Genomic DNA, 18717 nt, shown 5'->3' with positions numbered 1-18717 from the left:
CCTAATGACTGGTGATATTGAGCATCTTTTCATGTACCTGTTGGCCATATGTACATGTTGCACGTTTTCATGGTGTCTCTATACGTGTATGCCTGTGGCTCTCGGATTATTGACAATAGCTTTTTTCCTAATGCCAGTGGTATTAAAATTAAGTCTTTATTTTTGTTCTCTTTTTTCAGAACAAGCTTGCCCTCCCCTATGTTTTCCAGAAATGACTTCAGCATCTGGAGCATCCTCAGAAAATGTATTGGAATGGTAAATTAACTATCAGTTCTATAATATTAAGCTGATGTTCCACGCATATGCTTTAGAAGGGAATCCTAATGTTGGCATAAAAGTGATACGCAACAATGTTTATGAAAACTTTTGAGAATCTGAAATTAGGAAAAGCCTTATATTAGGTTTTCCTCCCAGAATTTGAGCCACTTTTTATGCCATTTAATATGACTTTAATGTGACTTTTCATTGTGTAAGAAAGTAGAAGAAAATGCTCCACATTTGTATTTCCCTATAGAATTACCCAGAAAGGCTCAAAAAGAACAGAGTCCCCACAGTATAGACTATAATTTCACTTACGCTTCTGTGCACAGAGCTGGGTTTTGTACCTTGTACGTGTGGTGTATGTTAGGTATTTGGGATGTGTCCCAGCTTAGTTATCTGTACAGGTGGATCTGATTTTGCGCGGGAGGGCGACGGATGGCAAAATCTGCTAGTACATAAATCCTTAGATTCCCTTTAAAATAGTAGTCCACGTCACCACCCTGACAACAGTCAGGCTAGGATTCTGAGTAAAGTTCTCTTAATTCTTCTAGCATGACCTTTGACCAACTAGAATGATGAAAATTTTAAAACATGTGAGTCCTGAACTGCTAAAGAATCTGCCTGGAGATTATATTTCTTAATTTTGCAATTTAATGTGCAGCCTGAGTACTCCAAGAACTTTCCTTGTACTGGGAAGTATAGTCACTTTCTAAACATTTTCATTCTGATTCCTAAAATCCTTTTGGCTGCTGGTGTGCCCACGTTGGCATTTTTTAAATGCCCCTCTTCTCTACATGGGGTAATGTCATCTGAGACTTCCTAAATGTAATTTCCAAGGAGCTAATTCCAGAAACATTTATTTTAAACAAATATTTTCTGCTCCTACTGCATGGAGAGAAGGATCCATAGCTGGATAATGGGCTTTATCCCAGCCTTGCCGCCTCCTGTCTGTGAGACCCTAGGCCAGTTGCCTTGCTTCCCTGAGTAAAGTTAGGAGAGTAATTTGTACCTTATAGCTGTATTGAGAGATAAATAAGATAATTTATATAAAATGTCCAGGACAGACCCTGGTTTAGCTTAATGTTCAACATTATTATCAACAGTTAACACACTTGAGAATCAGAATACCTGGGCTCTAATTCCATTTTGATTATATTAAGTTTCATCAGGACAAACCAAATGTATCTAGACAAATGTATATATTCTTAAGTAAAATAACTATACATATTAGTCTCTTAAGAACTGAAATTTTCAGGACAAAAAATTATATCCTGCAGAATTAATATTTTTCAAGCCCTTAGTAAGCATATCTATCATTGAGATCCAGTATGTAAATATGTACGTATGCATGTGTGTTTAAAATGAAAACCAGTTCCACAAAAGAATACTCATCCTTAAAATAAATGATATTTTCTGTTATATTAGATTAATGCTGATTCCAACTCATTAAATTGATTTCATAACCTGCTAGTGAATGAAACCCACAGTTACTGTAGAATTGGTACCACATTTGTCTAAGGCTGTTGGGTCAACAGAATGGGTGTGAAAACTGCAGATGTGGTTTAGTCTTTTTGGCAATCGTGGAAAGTACAGCTTTCTGTATTTCTCTTGCTTGAGTCTGTCACCTACCATCTCCTGTCTCACTGGGTGTTGGATTTAGTAGTATTGTCATGAGTTTGTTCAGGCTAGTGACTGATAACCGTCTAGTTTATGTCTAAACCAAGCATTCTGTCTAAATGGAAACTATCCATTCTTTTAAAAGACGGGAAATAATGTCATGTTGGCTTCTGCCTGTCGTACTTCAAAAGATGCTCCATTTCTCTAGAAGGATATGGTTTTACCTTTATTTTTAGGTGTGGAACTGTTTGTGCAGATAGACAGACTGAATCATAGACAAAATAAAGCAAATAAAAGCAGAACTGTTTGGGTTGAAAGGGCACCGTGGAATGTTTTGAAACATATCTATAGAACTTTCTGAATAAATCACAGAGAAAGAGCTGCAGGGGAGGTAATATTTTGGGACAGTATTTTCTGCTGAGGTTTTATAAGAGACTAACATTCTAGATGAATAATTATTAATATTTATTAATGTGATTGAAAGACAGTTATCTGGCATTTGGAAGTTATTGTTCTTGGGGCGCCATGTCTCCCGTCTCATGGGCAGCGGAATCAGTCCAAGGGGGTGAGTGTTGAGCATAATAGAGGTTTAAAGTGCGGTGTATCTTGAGAGAGAAATGCAAATAACATCACCAGAATAAAAATTTTTAAATAATTTTTGGTATCAACCCCTCTTACACCTGCCTCCTGCTACCCCCAGCCGTGAGGAAAATAGGTAAAAAATTAGAAGATATTAGTATCCATAGATTTTATTACAGTTAACTTCAAAGTGAAGGCATTTTTTAAACCCCCCCCCCATTGCATTTTCATGATTCTGTTACACTTAATAATCCAAATACTTCACTCCAGGTCCTTTCTATGTGGGTAAATCTCAGTTACAGAAGCCATGGACATACCCTTCAGCTGGCTTTTCCTATAGCTTCACCTTCCCAGTTTCTGAATTTTGTAATAATAAGTCTTAAAAGTAGCAGAGGAAATCTGATATTGAACCGTAGCTTTTCATGATGTCTCTGTCGACTTGAGGAGCATATGAGATCAGAGTGGGGAGTGTGGGCATCCTGCTGGAAACCTCCCAGTTCTACGCTCACCTGGGGTCTGGTGCCAACTTTTTCAGAAATCAGTGCCCCTCATTTATGATGATACAGTTTTATGGCATAGTATCACTAATCCCTTAAGACATGGCTTTTAAGAACACATGATAGGTGCTTACCTGCCATGTATGGTCAAGGTATAACTTCATCTTTCTCAGGTAGGAAAGTCAGTGTCTTCAGGCATTTGTCATCCTGGGCTTTGGTGCCCTGCAGCACCTTCTCCAGCCGGGCTCACCTTGCTCCATCCTCCACGGCCACATACATACACATTTGACTTTGCTTTTTTCTAAAACGAATATAGAGACTTAGATTTCCAAAACTAATGACACCCTTTTTTCTCCCAGCCTGTTTTGGACAGGATTATGTTACCAAATGTTGGGTTATACTACATGAAATGAATACTTTACATAAATGGAATTAAATCCTAAATCTCTCTGTGATTGAAGCATTTACCAAACAGATTCCCATCTCAGAATTAATACTTGATGTTGGTTAGTAGTTTGAATTCTTTGTTCCTTATTTCCTTACTCCCATTGTCCTTTAGTTAAAGGACTCTAGACTCATAATCCCATTGTCTTCTGTTTCCCCTGTTTTCTTTCTCCTCTTCTCTCCCGTCCCTTTAGGATTTGTCAACAGGACTCACCCAGAGGCTAGGTCATGGGTGTCCATACTTAGTGACTTGGAAACCAGGGCCAGCACCAGGGTGAGGCAAGCGAGGCAAGCGAGGCATCCAGGCACAAAATTTGAGTAGGCGCCTGTACCTGAGACCACGTCTGCTAAATGTCTTGGAGTCATAGAATATTAGCGTTAGATTATTATAAGAGGGTGAAGAAGGTCTGTTATATTATAAATACCCAGTTATTAAAGTGAAAATGTTGTATCATTCAGAAAGGTATATTCAGTGCAACCAAATTCCATAGAGACTTGAATATAAGAGTTGAAAACTTTATAGTTCTAGTTTGCTCCTTTAACTCCTATTTCCATTCCATATTTGCTATAGAATATTACCCTAACCTAATTTTTTTCATCTTTGAAGGTTTTTTGATTACCTTATCGTACTTCACTATCACAAAAATACATATTTAAATTAAAATTTAAAAATTTATATTTTATGACCATAAGACTTTAGTGCTAAAAGTTTTAAGTTATTCTTACATGAGTGATCAAAATAACAAACATTACAAAATTTATGAAAGTATAACATAAAAGCTAAAATGTTATTCATAAAAGATTTTTTTCACTTTGGCTGAGATATCTGAGAATGAATATCACACATTGCTAGAATGAGATAGGATTTTCAGTAACAGTTCTTTTTTTTTAAATAGATTCAAAGATTAAGAAGCCTTGCTCATATTAATAGACAGATGGGAGTAGGAGTTCTGTGTTTTTTTTAGTATCTAGCAATGTCATTCGGTTCTTTGACCTTTTCCTGACTATATGTCAAAAATCAGATGGTAATATATTATCCATCAAAAATAATTTTTTATGATCCATAAATTGACAACTCAGTAGGACTTCCTTCAGTGTTATTGGAAACAACATTGGAAAACTCTAGCGGCAGGAGATCTTGTTACCTTCCCTTGGAGTCATGGGCATCTGGGTCTCTGGGAAATGGAGTGGAGAAGCTTTACCAGGGTTCTCAACTTCGGTTTCTGTAACTGTGTCCTCTCACTCAAATATACCTTGCAATATTGAGAAGAGGTTGGAAAAACTGAAATATTTTCCCTGAAATGCACCTTGCCAATATAATCTTTTTTCATAAAGTGCTTTTTATCTTACCGTGCAGTTTAAATGTTCTCCCTCAAAACCTCAGATTCATCGCATTCCCTTGATGCAGAATGTCTGCCGCATGACCTCAGAACCAGACGCATCCCGGGTCAGCTCATGATGTTATTTTGGGGTTCAGATAAACACGGTATATGTCACTGTGACAACTGTCCCATTCTTGAATTCTAAATATAAGCCAGATACAGCTGTAGATAAGATTTGGAGCTTTGCCCAAACTGGTACATTATAAATACTGACTTAAGAGAAAGGAGGCAGAAGAAGCCAAGTAGTTAAACAAAATTTGTCATCTCTACCGCCTCACTCTATAATGATCTGAAATCAGAATATCCCAACAGGGGAGAAGTGACTGGAAGAGCTTCTGATGTCAGGTCTTTGCCTTAACGAAAACAGGCAAGTCGGGGAGCCATCCTGCAGAGCAACAGTGCCTTGATTTAAGAGGCTTCCTTGTACCAGTACTGTATTTCTAAACCTCCCTTCACTCGGTGCCCTGAAGGTTTTTACCCATCAGAGCAAGACTGCTATACTAGAATTCAGGATGGTATAAGGGGTGTCTCCCCCCAACCCCAGGTAAAAGAAGGGCGATTTTAAAAGAAGACGTGGGAAAAGAGCAACAGTGTGACGTCTGACGCAGGTGTGTTCTTGGCCTGTCAGTTCTTAGGCAGGAGTGCATGTGGAGGGTGAGCACCTGCAGATCAGTTCCCCTAAAGCATCCATCCCTGCCCACAGTCACGGGGTACCCTGAGTGACTAGTGTGGAGACCGTGGACCTGGTCCAGGCTTCCAGCCAGCGCCTTAGGTGTCCTACCACATTCCCACCTAGTGGTTGTCCATCAGGAGGACTCACACGGCCTCCCAACTCTGAAAAAATTCAGCTACAAGACAGGAAGAATAGGAAAGGAATATCTGTTTATCTTTTCCCTCAAAGCTTTTCTTGTCTTTTTCTCCCTGTTTTTACCACTGGTTGCACCCAGTTGCCCACAGTGTGGTTCATTCAGTTCACATGCAGACACCCCTTGCCTGTGCATAGTTCCTTTGTTTCTGGGTGTTGTGTTCTCTGGGGCTGGCCTGTGAGAGCCAAGGAACAGTGGTGTAACCAACAGCAAAAGGCATCAGAGCAGCAGGCTTGTTCAGACTGCTCAACCAGAGTGGTCCCCAAGGGCTGACTTGCAAGGTCTTGGTGTGACTGCTCTGGGCATGACCAGTGTATTCAGATGGCAGGAACCTCTCGTGTGATGGTAAACTGATAGATGATAGACATCTTGTGGAGAGGGAAGGGACTGAGTAGCCCAAGATGGGAAGGAGACCTTTGGGCCCTCCAAGGCCCTTACATGTAAGAAGGGTGAAGTTTTACATCTCTGGGGCTGTTGTGGAGGGAGGATCCAGTGCCAAGCTGGTGTCACAGAAGGCACATCCAAGGCCCAGAGCCAAGGCGGCTGCCAGCGCCTGCCCATCAGTGAAGAGCCTAGAAGCCCACTTAGTGCTTGGGTCGCACACCTGGGTGAGGACCCTGCCCACCGGCAGACTTAGCTTAAGACCTAAGCTGAGCTGCTCTCTAACCCAGGTCTTAAATATTTGCACAGTTGGGCATTAACGGTGCTCGGCGTTATACATATAAGTTATTTTCCACTTCCGTTGGGATCAAACTTGGCCTCGTTTGTTTATATAGTGCTTAAGCGACAAAGCAGCCTTCTCTTTTTTTTCTTCTCAGTTTGTCGGCTGATGAGCAACTGCAATTAAGAGTTTCTTCAGTTTCATCATTAGTTGCTATTAATTTGTATGGATACATTTAAACTTTGCTTTTAGCTAGGTCACAAGATAGAATTGTCTGGCATAAATATTTAATTTTTCCAGCTGACTGAAGCTCTCAGTGATAAAAGTATTCTAGCTCACGTTTCTTCCTGAAACTTGACCTTCATAATATGCATTGTTTGCTTTTCCTATTATTGGAATATATGCAGTACTAATTAGTATCTAACAAATCCAATACCAAACTTCATTGTATTGTAAGTAAAAACAGTGTCTCTGAATTTCCAAGAGGGAATGAAATATAGTTTGTATCACCGAGTTTTTTCATTACATATCCAGGGAACTGTAGATTTTAACAATTAAAATATCAATAACTGTACAGACTAATAGAGGCAAAAAATTGCAAGTCCATTGCTGTATTTTAAATAGCACGTTAGACTCTTCTGTGCAGTCAGCGTGGTTTTTATGGCCATCTGGATCTATGTGTATATGTTCCCTCAGGCATTTTTCTGTCCCTTGCACTCTGTCTATTACCTGGGCCACAAATGTGCCTTTTCAGTTCCTTGAGTGCTTACATTCTGAGTTACTAAAAGAAGCAGGAAGGTGTTCAAATTATTCTAGATTATAAAATTGGATTTAAAGGCCCTTTCAGAATTTTGGGAGCTTTTCAAATGATTAAAAAATAGTCTGCCCATTGAATGGGTGATAAAACCATGTCCTTTTTGGTTTCCAGAGTTGACAAACCACTATTTCATTGACTTGCTGACTCATATGAAGTCTAACCAACTGGTGGTGAGCAGCCAATGGCTAGTAGACAACGTGACTGTCCCATTCTTGCTCGCATATTTTCTCAGGGAGATTATGTGAGGGTATGGCAACGTATACAGTGTCGCTATAGAGATGAAAGATTAAGTCCCTAGGCCTGGATTCCCATCTGAGCCGCCGTAATGACAGAAACGCCAAACACCTTGTCACCCCCCAGCATGTCTCTTATTCCCTCAGTGAGTGTTTAATAGTCTAGTATTTTTTAGGGAAAAAAGTTCAGAATCAAACTTAGGTAAAGTTCTTCATTCCTTTAATGAGTAAATCCTTTAAAGTCCTTTAAAATAAATCTCACCCTGCTGTTGTGCATGACAAAGAGAAATGTAGAAAACGAGAGCAGAGCCAGAAATGGCATCATTTACATCACATACTGTCACGGGCCAGGGCTCATGTCGCCACCCTGGTGAACCCCTGTCATCTTGGCGATTGGACGGGACAGCCAGCCAGCAGCGAGAGCCTCAGCAGCGGGGACTACGCGATGCCTTCTGGCTGGGGCTCCGGGGGGAACAGGTGTCCTTCCCTCACTTCTTCACCTTTTAAGGTTGGAACTCAAGCCACGCTGCCATCTGAGTGGCTTCTCTGCAGCTCGCTGCTCAGGCGACAGGATGAGGTATCCCAGCCTTCAAAGCCGCCTTGCCTCTACACGGCCTTGGAGGACTTGGCAATCTTGAATGTACTATTAATAGTAATGATCATAGCTAACATTTATTGCTCACTTAACATATGCCTGACACTGTTCTGAGTGTTTTGTATGAACTAATTAATCCTGACAGTCCCTGTGAGGTACATAATGAAGCCCCCATTTGGCGGAGAGGTGAGGGACTCATAGTGATGCAAGCAAGCATCAGGTAGCAAGGGGCGTGTGCTCTCAGAGCCCACTCTTTTATTTTTCAATTGTGGTAAAACACAGAACACAGTATTTACCATTTTAACCATTTTTAAGCGTGCAGTTCAGTGGCGTTCGTACCTTCACATTATGCTGCCGTTACCACCCATGTAACTCTTTTCATCTCGTGGAACTGACGTTCTGCACCCCTTAAACAACAACTCCCCACCTCCCTACACCCCAGCCCTGGCAGCCCCTGTTGTGCCTTCTGTTCAGAAGGCGTTCCTTTAACCACAATGCTCTACTGTCTGGAACCCAGGACTGGACTAACCTGAGTATATTTTGTTGTTCTCTTTTTCCATCGTGCTTTTCTCTTGTCTGTTTTATGATGAGCATAACGTCAGCGTGTATGTCGTAAGGTGGTCCACTTTCTGCGGTGTGAGGTTGTCAGCTTCCCCATCCCTTCCTTTTGCCAGGCTGAAAGTGTTAGATTACCTGGACTACCAACTCCTAGAGTCAACCACTGTTAACTTTTTGGTGCTACTACCTTCTAATATTTGTCTATAAAACGTGTATTTTACAAAATTAAAATATTTTTGAACATGTTGCTTGGTAACCTACTTTTTTACTCATTTTGCTTTGTGAACTATGTGCATCATTAAACAAGAGGGTTCTGACTTCAGGGAGTTTGTATTCCAGTGAAAGAGTCAGGATAGTGTAGGGCACTGTGATAAATGCCCAAAGAGGAGTAAACTCAGAGGGCAGTGGAAACATACAGGAGCACATAGGGCAGGGGTGCCTGCAGTGTGCTCGGCTCTCCCTGAGGTGGTGAGGATGCAGGCGGAGTATAAGATATTATCCCTCACCTCAGGAACTGTAGTACTGTGTAGTTAGCAAGATAAGCTGGTTAGTACCCCTGACATAGCAGCAGGCTGTATAATCTGTGATCAGATGCTACATTGTGCGATACAGATTCTGGTGCTCCAGGAGCTGGAAGAGGTGAGAAATCAATGAGTACTGGAATAGTTGAGGAGGAGAGACTTGAACTCTCTTGAAATCCTAGCGGGGAGGAGATACAAGAGTTAAGTGAAGAGAGTAGGGCATTCCAAGTCAGAATTGGCTATAATGAGATTTTTAATCCAGTGTCTAAAACAGTGCCTGGCACCTAGTAGGTGCTAAATTAAAAATTTTTTAAAGCTATTTTGAAACAGTTTTATTTCTGTATGCATATTCTATACAGCCAAGTTGCTTTCGAGAGACAATCTTGGTGGATTTTTTTTGAGATATAATTGACAAATATTTAAAGTCTACATCAAGATGATTGGACATATGTATACATTGTGAAAGGATTCCCCCCATCAAGTTAATTAACACATCCAGCACCTCACATATGTATCCTTTTTGGTGAGAACATTTAAGTTCTACTCGCTTAGCAAATTTCATTTATACAAAACAGTGTTATCAGTTGTAGTCATGTCACCATGTTATACAGTAGATCCTCAGACCTTATTCATATTATAACTGAAAGTGTATACCCTGTTACCAACTTCCCCTATTTTCCCCACCCTGAAGCCCCTGGCAATGACTTTCTACTGTGTTTTTATTGGTTCAACTTTTTTTTTTTTTAAGGTTCGCATATGTGTGATACCATACCATGCAGTGTTTGTCTTTGTCTGTCTGGTTTATTTCACTTAGCATAAGGCCCTCCAGGTTCATCCATGTTGTCACAAATGGCCTTCTTTTGTAAGGCCAAGTAATATCGTGTGTGTGTGTGTGTATATATATACACACATAGACATATGCATGCACACACACACACCCACATTTTCTTGATCCATTCATCCATTGACAGACACTTAGATTGTTTCCATTGTATATTCTCGGCTCCTTTAGCAAAAATTAATTGACCATAAATGCATGGATTTATTTCTGGGCTCTCTATTCCATTCATCTGCCTGTCTGTTTCTATGCCAGTTCTGTACTGTTTTGATTACTGTATCTTTGTAATACAGTTTGAAATCTGGGAGCATGATACCTCCTGCTTTGTTCTTCTTTCTCAAGATTGGATTGGCTATTCACGGTCTTTTGTGGTTCCATACAAATTTCAGGATTGTTTTTTCTATATCTGTGAAAAATGCCATTGGAATTTTGATAAGGATTGCATTGAATCTTTAGATCACTTAGGGTAGTTTGGACATTTTAACAACTTTTGTAATCCGTGAGTGCAGAATATCTGTCTGTTTATTCGTGCTTTCTGCGGTTTCTTTCATTAATGTCTTACAGTTTTCAGTGTATAGCTCTTTCATCTCCTTGGTTAATTTTATTCCTAACTATTTTATTCTTTTTGATGATATTGGAAATGGGATTGTTTTCTTAATTTTTCTTTCTGATAGTTTGTTGTTGGTGAATTGAAACACAACTGATGTTTGTATGTTGATTTTGTACCATGCACCTTTACTGAATTCATGTATTAGTTCTAATTGTGTTTTGGTGGAGTCTTTAGGGTTTTCTATGTGTAATATCATGGCATCTGCAAATAGAGGTAATCTTACTTCTTCCTTCTTGATTTGGACACCTTTTATTTCTTTTTCTTGCATGATTATGCTGGCTAGAACTTCAGTACTATGTTGAATAAAAGTGGTGAGAGTGGGCATCCTTGTCTTATTTCTGATCTTATAGGAAGTGTTCAGCTTTTCACCACTATGATGTTAGCTGTGGGCTTGTCATATATAGCCTTTATTATGTTGAGGTATGCTTCCTCTATACCCACTTTGTTGAGAGTTATTATCATGAAAAGATGTTGAATTTTGTCAAATGCTTTTTCTGCATCTATTGAGATTATCCATCATTTTGTTAATGTCATATATCACATTTATTGATTGGCTTGTATTGAACCATCCTGCTTACCTGGAATAAAACCCACTTGATCATGGTGTATGACCCTTTAAACGTATTGTTGAGTTCAGTTTGCTAATATTTTCTTGACTTTTGCATCTGTGTTCATTAGGGATATTGGCCTGTAATTTTGTTTTCTTTGTCTGGTTTTGTCTTTGGTTTTGGTGTCAGGATAATGCTGACGTTGTAAAATGAGTTTGGAAGTGTTCCCTCCTCTTCTGTTTCTTTGAATAGTTTGAGAAGGGTCCGTATTCATGCTTCTTTAAATGTCTGGCAGAATTCACCAGTAAAGACATCTGGTCTTGGATTTTTGTTTGTTGGCAGGTGCTTGATTACTGCTTCAGTCTCCTTACTAGGAATTGATCAGTTCAGATTTTCTATTTCTTCATGATTCAATTTTGGTTGGTTGTATGTTTCTAGGAATTTATCCATTTCTTCTAGATTGTCCAATTTGTTGGCATATAAGTGTTCACAGCATTCTCATGATCCTTTGTGCATCAGTTGTAGTATCTTCTCTGTCACTTATAATTTTACTTATTTGAGTCCTCTCTTTTTCTTGGTGAGTATAGTTAAAGACTTGTCTATTTTATCTTTTGTGTGTGTGTGTGTATGTGGTACGCGGGCCTCTCACTGTTGTGGCCTCTCCCGTTGCGGAGCACAAGCTCCAGACACGCAGGCTCAGCAGCCATGGATCACGGGCCCAGCCGCTCTGCGGCATGTGGGATCTTTCCGGACTGGGGCACGAACCCATGTCCCCAGCATTGGCGGGCGGACTCTCAACCACCGCGCCACCAGGGAAGCCCTCTTTTTTTAAAACAGCTCTTAGTTCCATTTATCTTTTTAGTCTCTGTTTCATTTTTTTCCAGTCTGATCTTTGTTACCCTTCCTTTACTAATTTTGGACTTCTTCTAGTTCCTTGAGGTGTAAAGTTAGGCTGTTTGAGATCTTATTTCTTAGTGTGTTTATTGCCATGAACTTCTTTCTTAGAGCTGTTTTTGCTGCATCCTATAAGTTTTGTATGTTGTATTTCCATTTTCATTTGCCTCAAGATATTTTTTGATTTCTTCTTTGACCTATTGGTTGTTTAGTAGCATGTTTACTTTTCACGTATTTGTGAATTTCCCAGTTTTCTTTTTGTAATTTATTTCTAATTTTATAGCATTGTGGTTAGAAAAGATGCTTGATATGATTTCACTATTTTTAAATTTATTGTCTTGTTTTGTGGCCTAATATATAGTCTGTCCTGGAGAGTGTTCCGTATACACTTGAGAAGAATTGTGTATTCCTTTATTGCATGGAATGTTCTGTATATGTCTCTTAAGTCTGTTGGTCTAACGTGTTGTTTAAACCCATTGTTTCCTTACTAAGATTTTCTGTCTGGATGATCTATCCCTTGTTGAAAGTAGAGAATTGAAATCCCCTGCTTTACTTGTATTGCTGTCTATTTCTCTTTTAAGATCTGTTAATATTTGCTTTTAGGTGTCCCTATTTTGGGTGCATAAATATTTATAATTGTCATATCGTCTTGATGAATTGACCCCTTTACATTATATAATGACCTTCTTTGTGTCTTGGTACATTCTTTGGCTTAAAATCTGTTTTGTCTAATATAAGTATAACTACCCCTGCTTTCTTTTTGTTCCCATTTGCATGGAATATCTTTTTCTATCCTCTCATTTTCTATCTGTGTGTGTCCTTAGAGCTGCTGTGAATTTGTTAGTCAGCATAGTTGGGTCTTGGTGTTTTCTGTTTTTTGTTTAACCCATTCAGCCACTCTGTGTCTTTTGGTTGGATAATTTAGTCCATTTGCATTCAAAGTAATTACTGATAGATGTATTTTCACTATTGCTCTTTGGTTCATTGTTTTCTGGCTGTTTTTTGTAATTCCTTTATTCCTTTCCTCTTCCTCTCTTCCTTTGTGAATTTGATGATTTTCTGTAGTTGGTATGCTTAAATTCCTTTTTCTTTATCTTTTGTGTATCTACTATAGGTTTTTTGCTTTGTAGTTACCATGAGGTTTATGTAAAACATCTTATAGTTATAACAGTCTATTTTAAGCTGATTACAAATTAACTTCAAACACATACAAAAGCTCTACATGTGTACACTCCCTGCCATTTTATGTTTTTGGTGTCACAATTTACATCTTTTTACATTGTGTATCCATTAACAAATTATCATAGTTATAGTTACTTTTAATAGTTATATCTTTTAATCTTCATTCTAGAGTTATACATGAACTACCCAGCGCCATTACAACATTTGACTCTTCTTGAATTAAATAGTTGTATAAAGAAAATGAACACGATTGAATGAACAGATTGGAAGTAGTGCCCCTTCCTTTGATGTTAAAAGAAAATCTGACTTCCCAGAAGCATTGGTAGGAGTACAGATTGATAAAGGGTTGAAGGGTTGAAGGCATTCAGCTTGGTAGTAACTGTAAAAATTTTCACTGAGCACACACCTTTGACCCAGAAATCCCACTTACAGAAATTTACTTTATTTATTTATTTATTTATTTATTTATTTAAACAAATTTAATCAGTTATACATATACATATGTTCCCATATCCCCTCCCTCTTGCGTCTCCCTCCCACCCTCCCTATCCCACCCCTCCAGGCGGTCACAAAGCACTGAGCTGATCTCCCTGTGCCATGCGGCTGCTTCCCACTAGCTATCCACCCCACGTTTGGTAGTGTATATATGTCCATGCCCCTCCCTCGCCCTGTCACAGCTTACCCTTCCCCTTCCCCATATCCTCAAGTCCAGTCTCTAGTAGGTCTGTATCCCCCCTGTCTTACCCCTATGTTCTTCATGACATATTTTTTCTTAAATTCCATATATATGTGTCAGCATACAGTATTTGTCCTTCTCTTTCTGACTCACTTCACTCTGTATGACAGACTCTAGGTCCATCCACCTCATTACAAATAGCTCAATTTCATTTCTTTTTATGGCTGAGTAATATTCCATTGTATATATGTGCCACATCTTCTTTATCCATTCATCCGATGATGGACCCTTAGGTTGTTTCCATCTCTGGGCTATTGTAAATAGGGCTGCTATGAACATTTTGGTACATGACTTTTTGAATTATGGTTTTCTCAGGGTATATGCCCAGTAGTGGGATTGCTGGGTCATATGGTAGTTCTATTTGTAGTTTTTTAAGGAACCTCCATACCGTTCTCCATAGTGGCTGTACCAATTCACATCCCCACCAGCAGTGTAAGAGTGTTCCCTTTTTTCCACACCCTCTCCAGCATTTATTGTTTCTAGATTTTTTGATGATGGCCATTCTGACTGGTGTGAGATGATATCTCATTGTAGTTTTGATTTGCATTTCTCTAATGAGTAAAGATGTTGAGCATCCTTTCATGTGTTTGTTGGCAATCTGTATATCTTCTTTGGAGAAATGTCTATTTAGGTCTCCTGCCCATTTTTGGATTGGGTTGTTTGTTTTTTTGATATTGAGCTGCATGAGCTGCTTATAAATTTTGGAGATTAATCCTTTGTCAGTTGCTTCATTTGCAAATATTTTCTCCCATTCTGAGGGTTGTCTTTTGGTTTGTTTATGGTTTCCTTTGCTGTGCACAAGCTTTTAAGTTTCATTAGGTCCCATGTGTTTATTTTTGTCTTTATTTCCATTTCTCTAGGAGGTGGGTCAAAAAGGATCTTGCTGTGATTTATGTCATAGAGTGTTCTGCCTATGTTTTCCTCTAAGAGTTTGATAGTGTCTGACCTTACATTTAGGTCTTTAATCCATTTTGAGCTTATTTTTGTGTATGGTGTTAGGGAGTGATCTAATCTCATACTTTTACGTGTCCCTATCCAGTTTTCCCAGCACCACTTATTGAAGAGGCTGTCCTTTCTCCACTGTACATTCCTGCCTCCTTTATCAAAGATAAGGTGACCATATGTCCGTGGGTTTATCTCTGGGCTTTCTATCCTGTTCCATTGATCTATCTTTCTGTTTTTGTGCCAGTACCATACTGTCTTGATTACTGTAGCTTTGTAGTATAGTCTGATGTCAGGGAGCCTGATTCCTCCAGCTCCATTTTTCGTTCTCAAGATTGCTTTGGCTATTCGGGGTCTTTTGTGTTTCCATACAAATTGTGAAATTTTTTGCTCTAGTTCTGTGAAAAATGCCAGTGGTAGTTTGATAGGGATTGCATTGAATCTGTAGATTGCTTTGGGTAGTAGAGTCATTTTCACAATGTTGATTCTTCCAATCCAAGAACATGGTACATCTCTCCATCTATTTGTATCATCTTTAATTTCTTTCATCAGTGTCTTATAATTTTCTGCATACAGGTCTTTTGTCTCCTTGGGTAGGTTTATTCCTAGATATTTTATTCTTTTTGTTGCAGTGGTAAATGGGAGTGTTTCCTTGATTTCACTTTCAGATTTTTCATCATTAGTATATAGGAATGCCAGAGATTTCTGTGCATTAATTTTGTATCCTGCTACTTTACCAAATTCATTGATTAGCTCTAGTAGTTTTCTGGTAGCATCTTTAGGATTCTCTATGTAGAGTATCATGTCATCTGTAAACAGTGACAGCTTTACTTCTTCTTTTCCGATTTGGATTCCTTTTATTTCCTTTTCTTCTCTGATTGCTGTGGCTAAAACTTCCAAAACTAGGTTGAATAAGAGTGGTGAGAGTGGGCAACCTTGTCTTGTTCCTGATCTTAGTGGGAATGGTTTCAGTTTTTCACCATTGAGGACGATGCTGGCTGTGGGTTTGTCATATATGGCCTTTATTATGTTGAGGCAAGTTCCCTCTATGCCTACTTTCTGCAGGGTTTTTATCATAAATGGGTGTTGAATTTTGTCGAAAGCTTTCTCTGCATCGATTGAGATTATCATATGGTTTTTCTCCTTCAGTTTGTTAATATGGTGTATCACATTGATTGATTTGCATATATTGAAGAATCCTTGCATTCCTGGAATAAACCCCACTTGATCATGGTGTATGATCCTTTTAATGTGCTGTTGGATTCTGTTTGCTAGTATTTTGTTGAGGATTTTTGCATCTATGTTCATCAATGATATTGGCCTGTAGTTTTCTTTCTTTGTGACAGCCTTGCCTGGTTTTGGTATCAAGGTGATGGTGGCCTCATAGAATGAGTTTAGGAGTGTTCCTCCCTCTGCTATATTTTGGAAGAGTTTGAGAAGGATAGGTGTTAGCTCTTCTCTAAATGTTTGATGGAATTTGCCTGTGAAGCCATCTGGTCCTGGGCTTTTGTTTGATGGAAGATTTTTAATCACAGTTTCAATTTCAGTGCTTGTGATTGGTCTATTCATATTTTCTATTTCTTCCTGATTCAGTCTTGGCAGGTTGTGCATTTTTAAGAATTTTTCCATCTCTTCCAGGTTGTCCATTTTATGGGCATAGAGTTGCTTGTAGTAATCTCTCATGATCTTTTGTATTTCTGCAGTGTCAGTTGTTACTTCTCCTTTTTCATTTCTAATTCTATTGATTTGAGTCTTCTCCCTTTTTTTCTTGATGAGTCTGGCTAATGGTTTATCAATTTTGTTTATCTTCTCAAAGAACCAGCTTTTAGTTTTATTGATCCTTGCTATCGTTTTCTTCATTTCTTTTTCATTTATTTCTGATCTGATTTTTATGATTTCTTTCCTTCTGCTAACTTTGGGATGTTTTTGTTCTTCTTTCTCTAATTGCTTTAGGTGCAAGGTTAGGTTGTTTATTCGAGATGTTTCCTGTTTCTTAAGGTGGGATTGTATTGCTATAAACTTCCCTCTTAGAACTGCTTTTGCTGCATCCCATAGGTTTTGGGTCGTCGTGTCTCCATTGTCATTTGTTTCTAGGTATTTTTTAATTTCCTCTTTGATTTCTTCAGTGATCACTTCGTTATTAAGTAGTGTATTGTTTAGCCTCCATGTGTTTGTATTTTTTACAGCTCTTTTCCTGTAATTGATGTCTAGTCTCATAGCATTGTGGTCGGAAAAGATACTTGATACAATTTCAATTTTCTTAAATTTACCAAGGCTTGATTTGTGACACAAGATATGATCTATCCTGGAGGATGTTCCATGAGCACTTGAGAAATATGTGTATTCTGTTGTTTTTGGATGGAATGTCCTATAAATATCAATTAAGTCCATCTTGTTTAATGTATCATTTAAAGCTTGTGTTTCCTTATTTATTTTCATTTTGGATGATCTGTCCATTGGTGAAAGTGGGGTGTTAAAGTCCCCTACTATGAATGTGTTACTGTCGATTTCCCCTTTTATGGCTGTTAGTATTTGCCTTATGTATTGAGGTGCTCCTATGTTGGGTGCATAAATATTTACAATTCTTATATCTTCTTCTTGGATCGATCCCTTAATCATTATGTAGTGTCCTTCTTTGTCTCTTGTAATAGTCTTTATTTTAAAGTCTATTTTGTCTGATATGAGAATTGCTACTCCAGCTTTCTTTTGGTTTCCATTTGCATGGAACATCTTTTTCCGTCCCCTTACTTTCAGTCTGTATGTGTCTCTAGGTCTGAAGTGGGTCTCTTGTAGACAGCATATATATGGGTCTTGTTTTTGTATCCATTCAGCCAATCTGTGTCTTTTGGTGGGAGCATTTAGTCCATTTATATTTAAGGTAATTATTGATATGTATGTTCCTATTCCCATTTTCTTAAGTGTTTTAGGTTCGTTATTGTAGGTCTTTTCCTTCTGTTGTGTTTCTTGCCTAGAGAAGTTCCTTTAGCATTTGTTGTAAAGCTGGTTTGGTGGTGCTGAACTCTCTCAGCTTTTGCTTGTCTGTAAATGTTTTAATTTCTCCATCAAATCTGAATGAGATCCTTGCTGGGTAGAGTAATCTTGGTTGCAGGTTTTTCTCCTTTATCACTTTAAATATGTCCTGCCAGTCCCTTCTGGCTTGCAGAGTTTCTGCTGAAAGGTCAGCTGTTAACCTTATGGGGATTCCCTTGTGTGTTATTTGTTGTTTTTCCCTTGCTGCTTTTAATATGTTTTCTTTGTATTTAATTTTTGATAGTTTGATTAATATGTGTCTTGGCGTATTTCTCCTTGGATTTACCCTGTATGGGACTCTCTGTGCCTCCTGGACTTGACTGACTATTTCCTTTCCCATATTAGGGAAGTTTTCAACTATAATCTCTTCAAATATTTTCTCAGTCCCTTTCTTTTTCTCTTCTTCTTCTGGAGCCCCTATAATTCGAATGCTGGTGCGTTTAATGTTGTCCCAGAGGCCTCTGAGACTGTCCTCAGTTCTTTTCATTCTTTTTTCTTCCTTCTGCTCTGCAGTAGTTATTTCCACTATTTTATCTTCCACGTCACTTATCCGTTCTTCTGCCTCAGTTATTCTGCTATTGATCCCATCTAGAGTATTTTTCATTTCATCTATTGTGTTTTTAATTATTGCTTGATTCATCTTTAACTGTTTCTTGCATTTTTTCTATTCTATTTCCAAGATTTTGGATCATCTTTACTGTCATTATTCTGAATTCTTTTTCAGGTATACTGCCTATTTCCTCTTCATTTGTTAGGTCTGGTGGGTTTTTATCTTGCTCCTTCTCCTGCTGTGTGTTTTTCTGTCTTCTCATTTTGCTTATGTTACTGTGTTTGGGGTCTCCTTTTTGTAGGCTGCAGGTTCGTAGTTCCTGTTGTTTTTGGTGTCTGTCCCCAGTTGCTAAGGTT

At 38.6% G+C, this 18717-nt stretch overlaps 1 protein-coding gene across 7 annotated transcripts in view; it reads left to right on the top strand.

Annotated features, from left to right (window-relative positions):
- OSBPL1A (oxysterol binding protein like 1A) overlaps positions 1–18717 on the top strand; it is a 220494-nt gene that overhangs the window by 179570 nt on the left and 22207 nt on the right. For all 7 annotated transcript variants that reach the window (XM_082640441.1, XM_082640439.1, XM_082640438.1 and 4 more), the window contains one exon: positions 180–255. In XM_082640441.1, coding sequence (XP_082496567.1) covers positions 180–255 — 76 coding nt within the window. The remainder of the gene's footprint in view (positions 1–179; positions 256–18717) is intronic.

Source organism: Mesoplodon mirus, assembly GCF_964341445.2.
Source record: "Mesoplodon mirus genome assembly, chromosome: 13".
Lineage (NCBI taxonomy): Eukaryota > Metazoa > Chordata > Mammalia > Artiodactyla > Ziphiidae > Mesoplodon > Mesoplodon mirus.
Note: the sequence above shows the minus strand (reverse complement) of the source record. Positions and strands in the feature narration are given on the sequence as shown.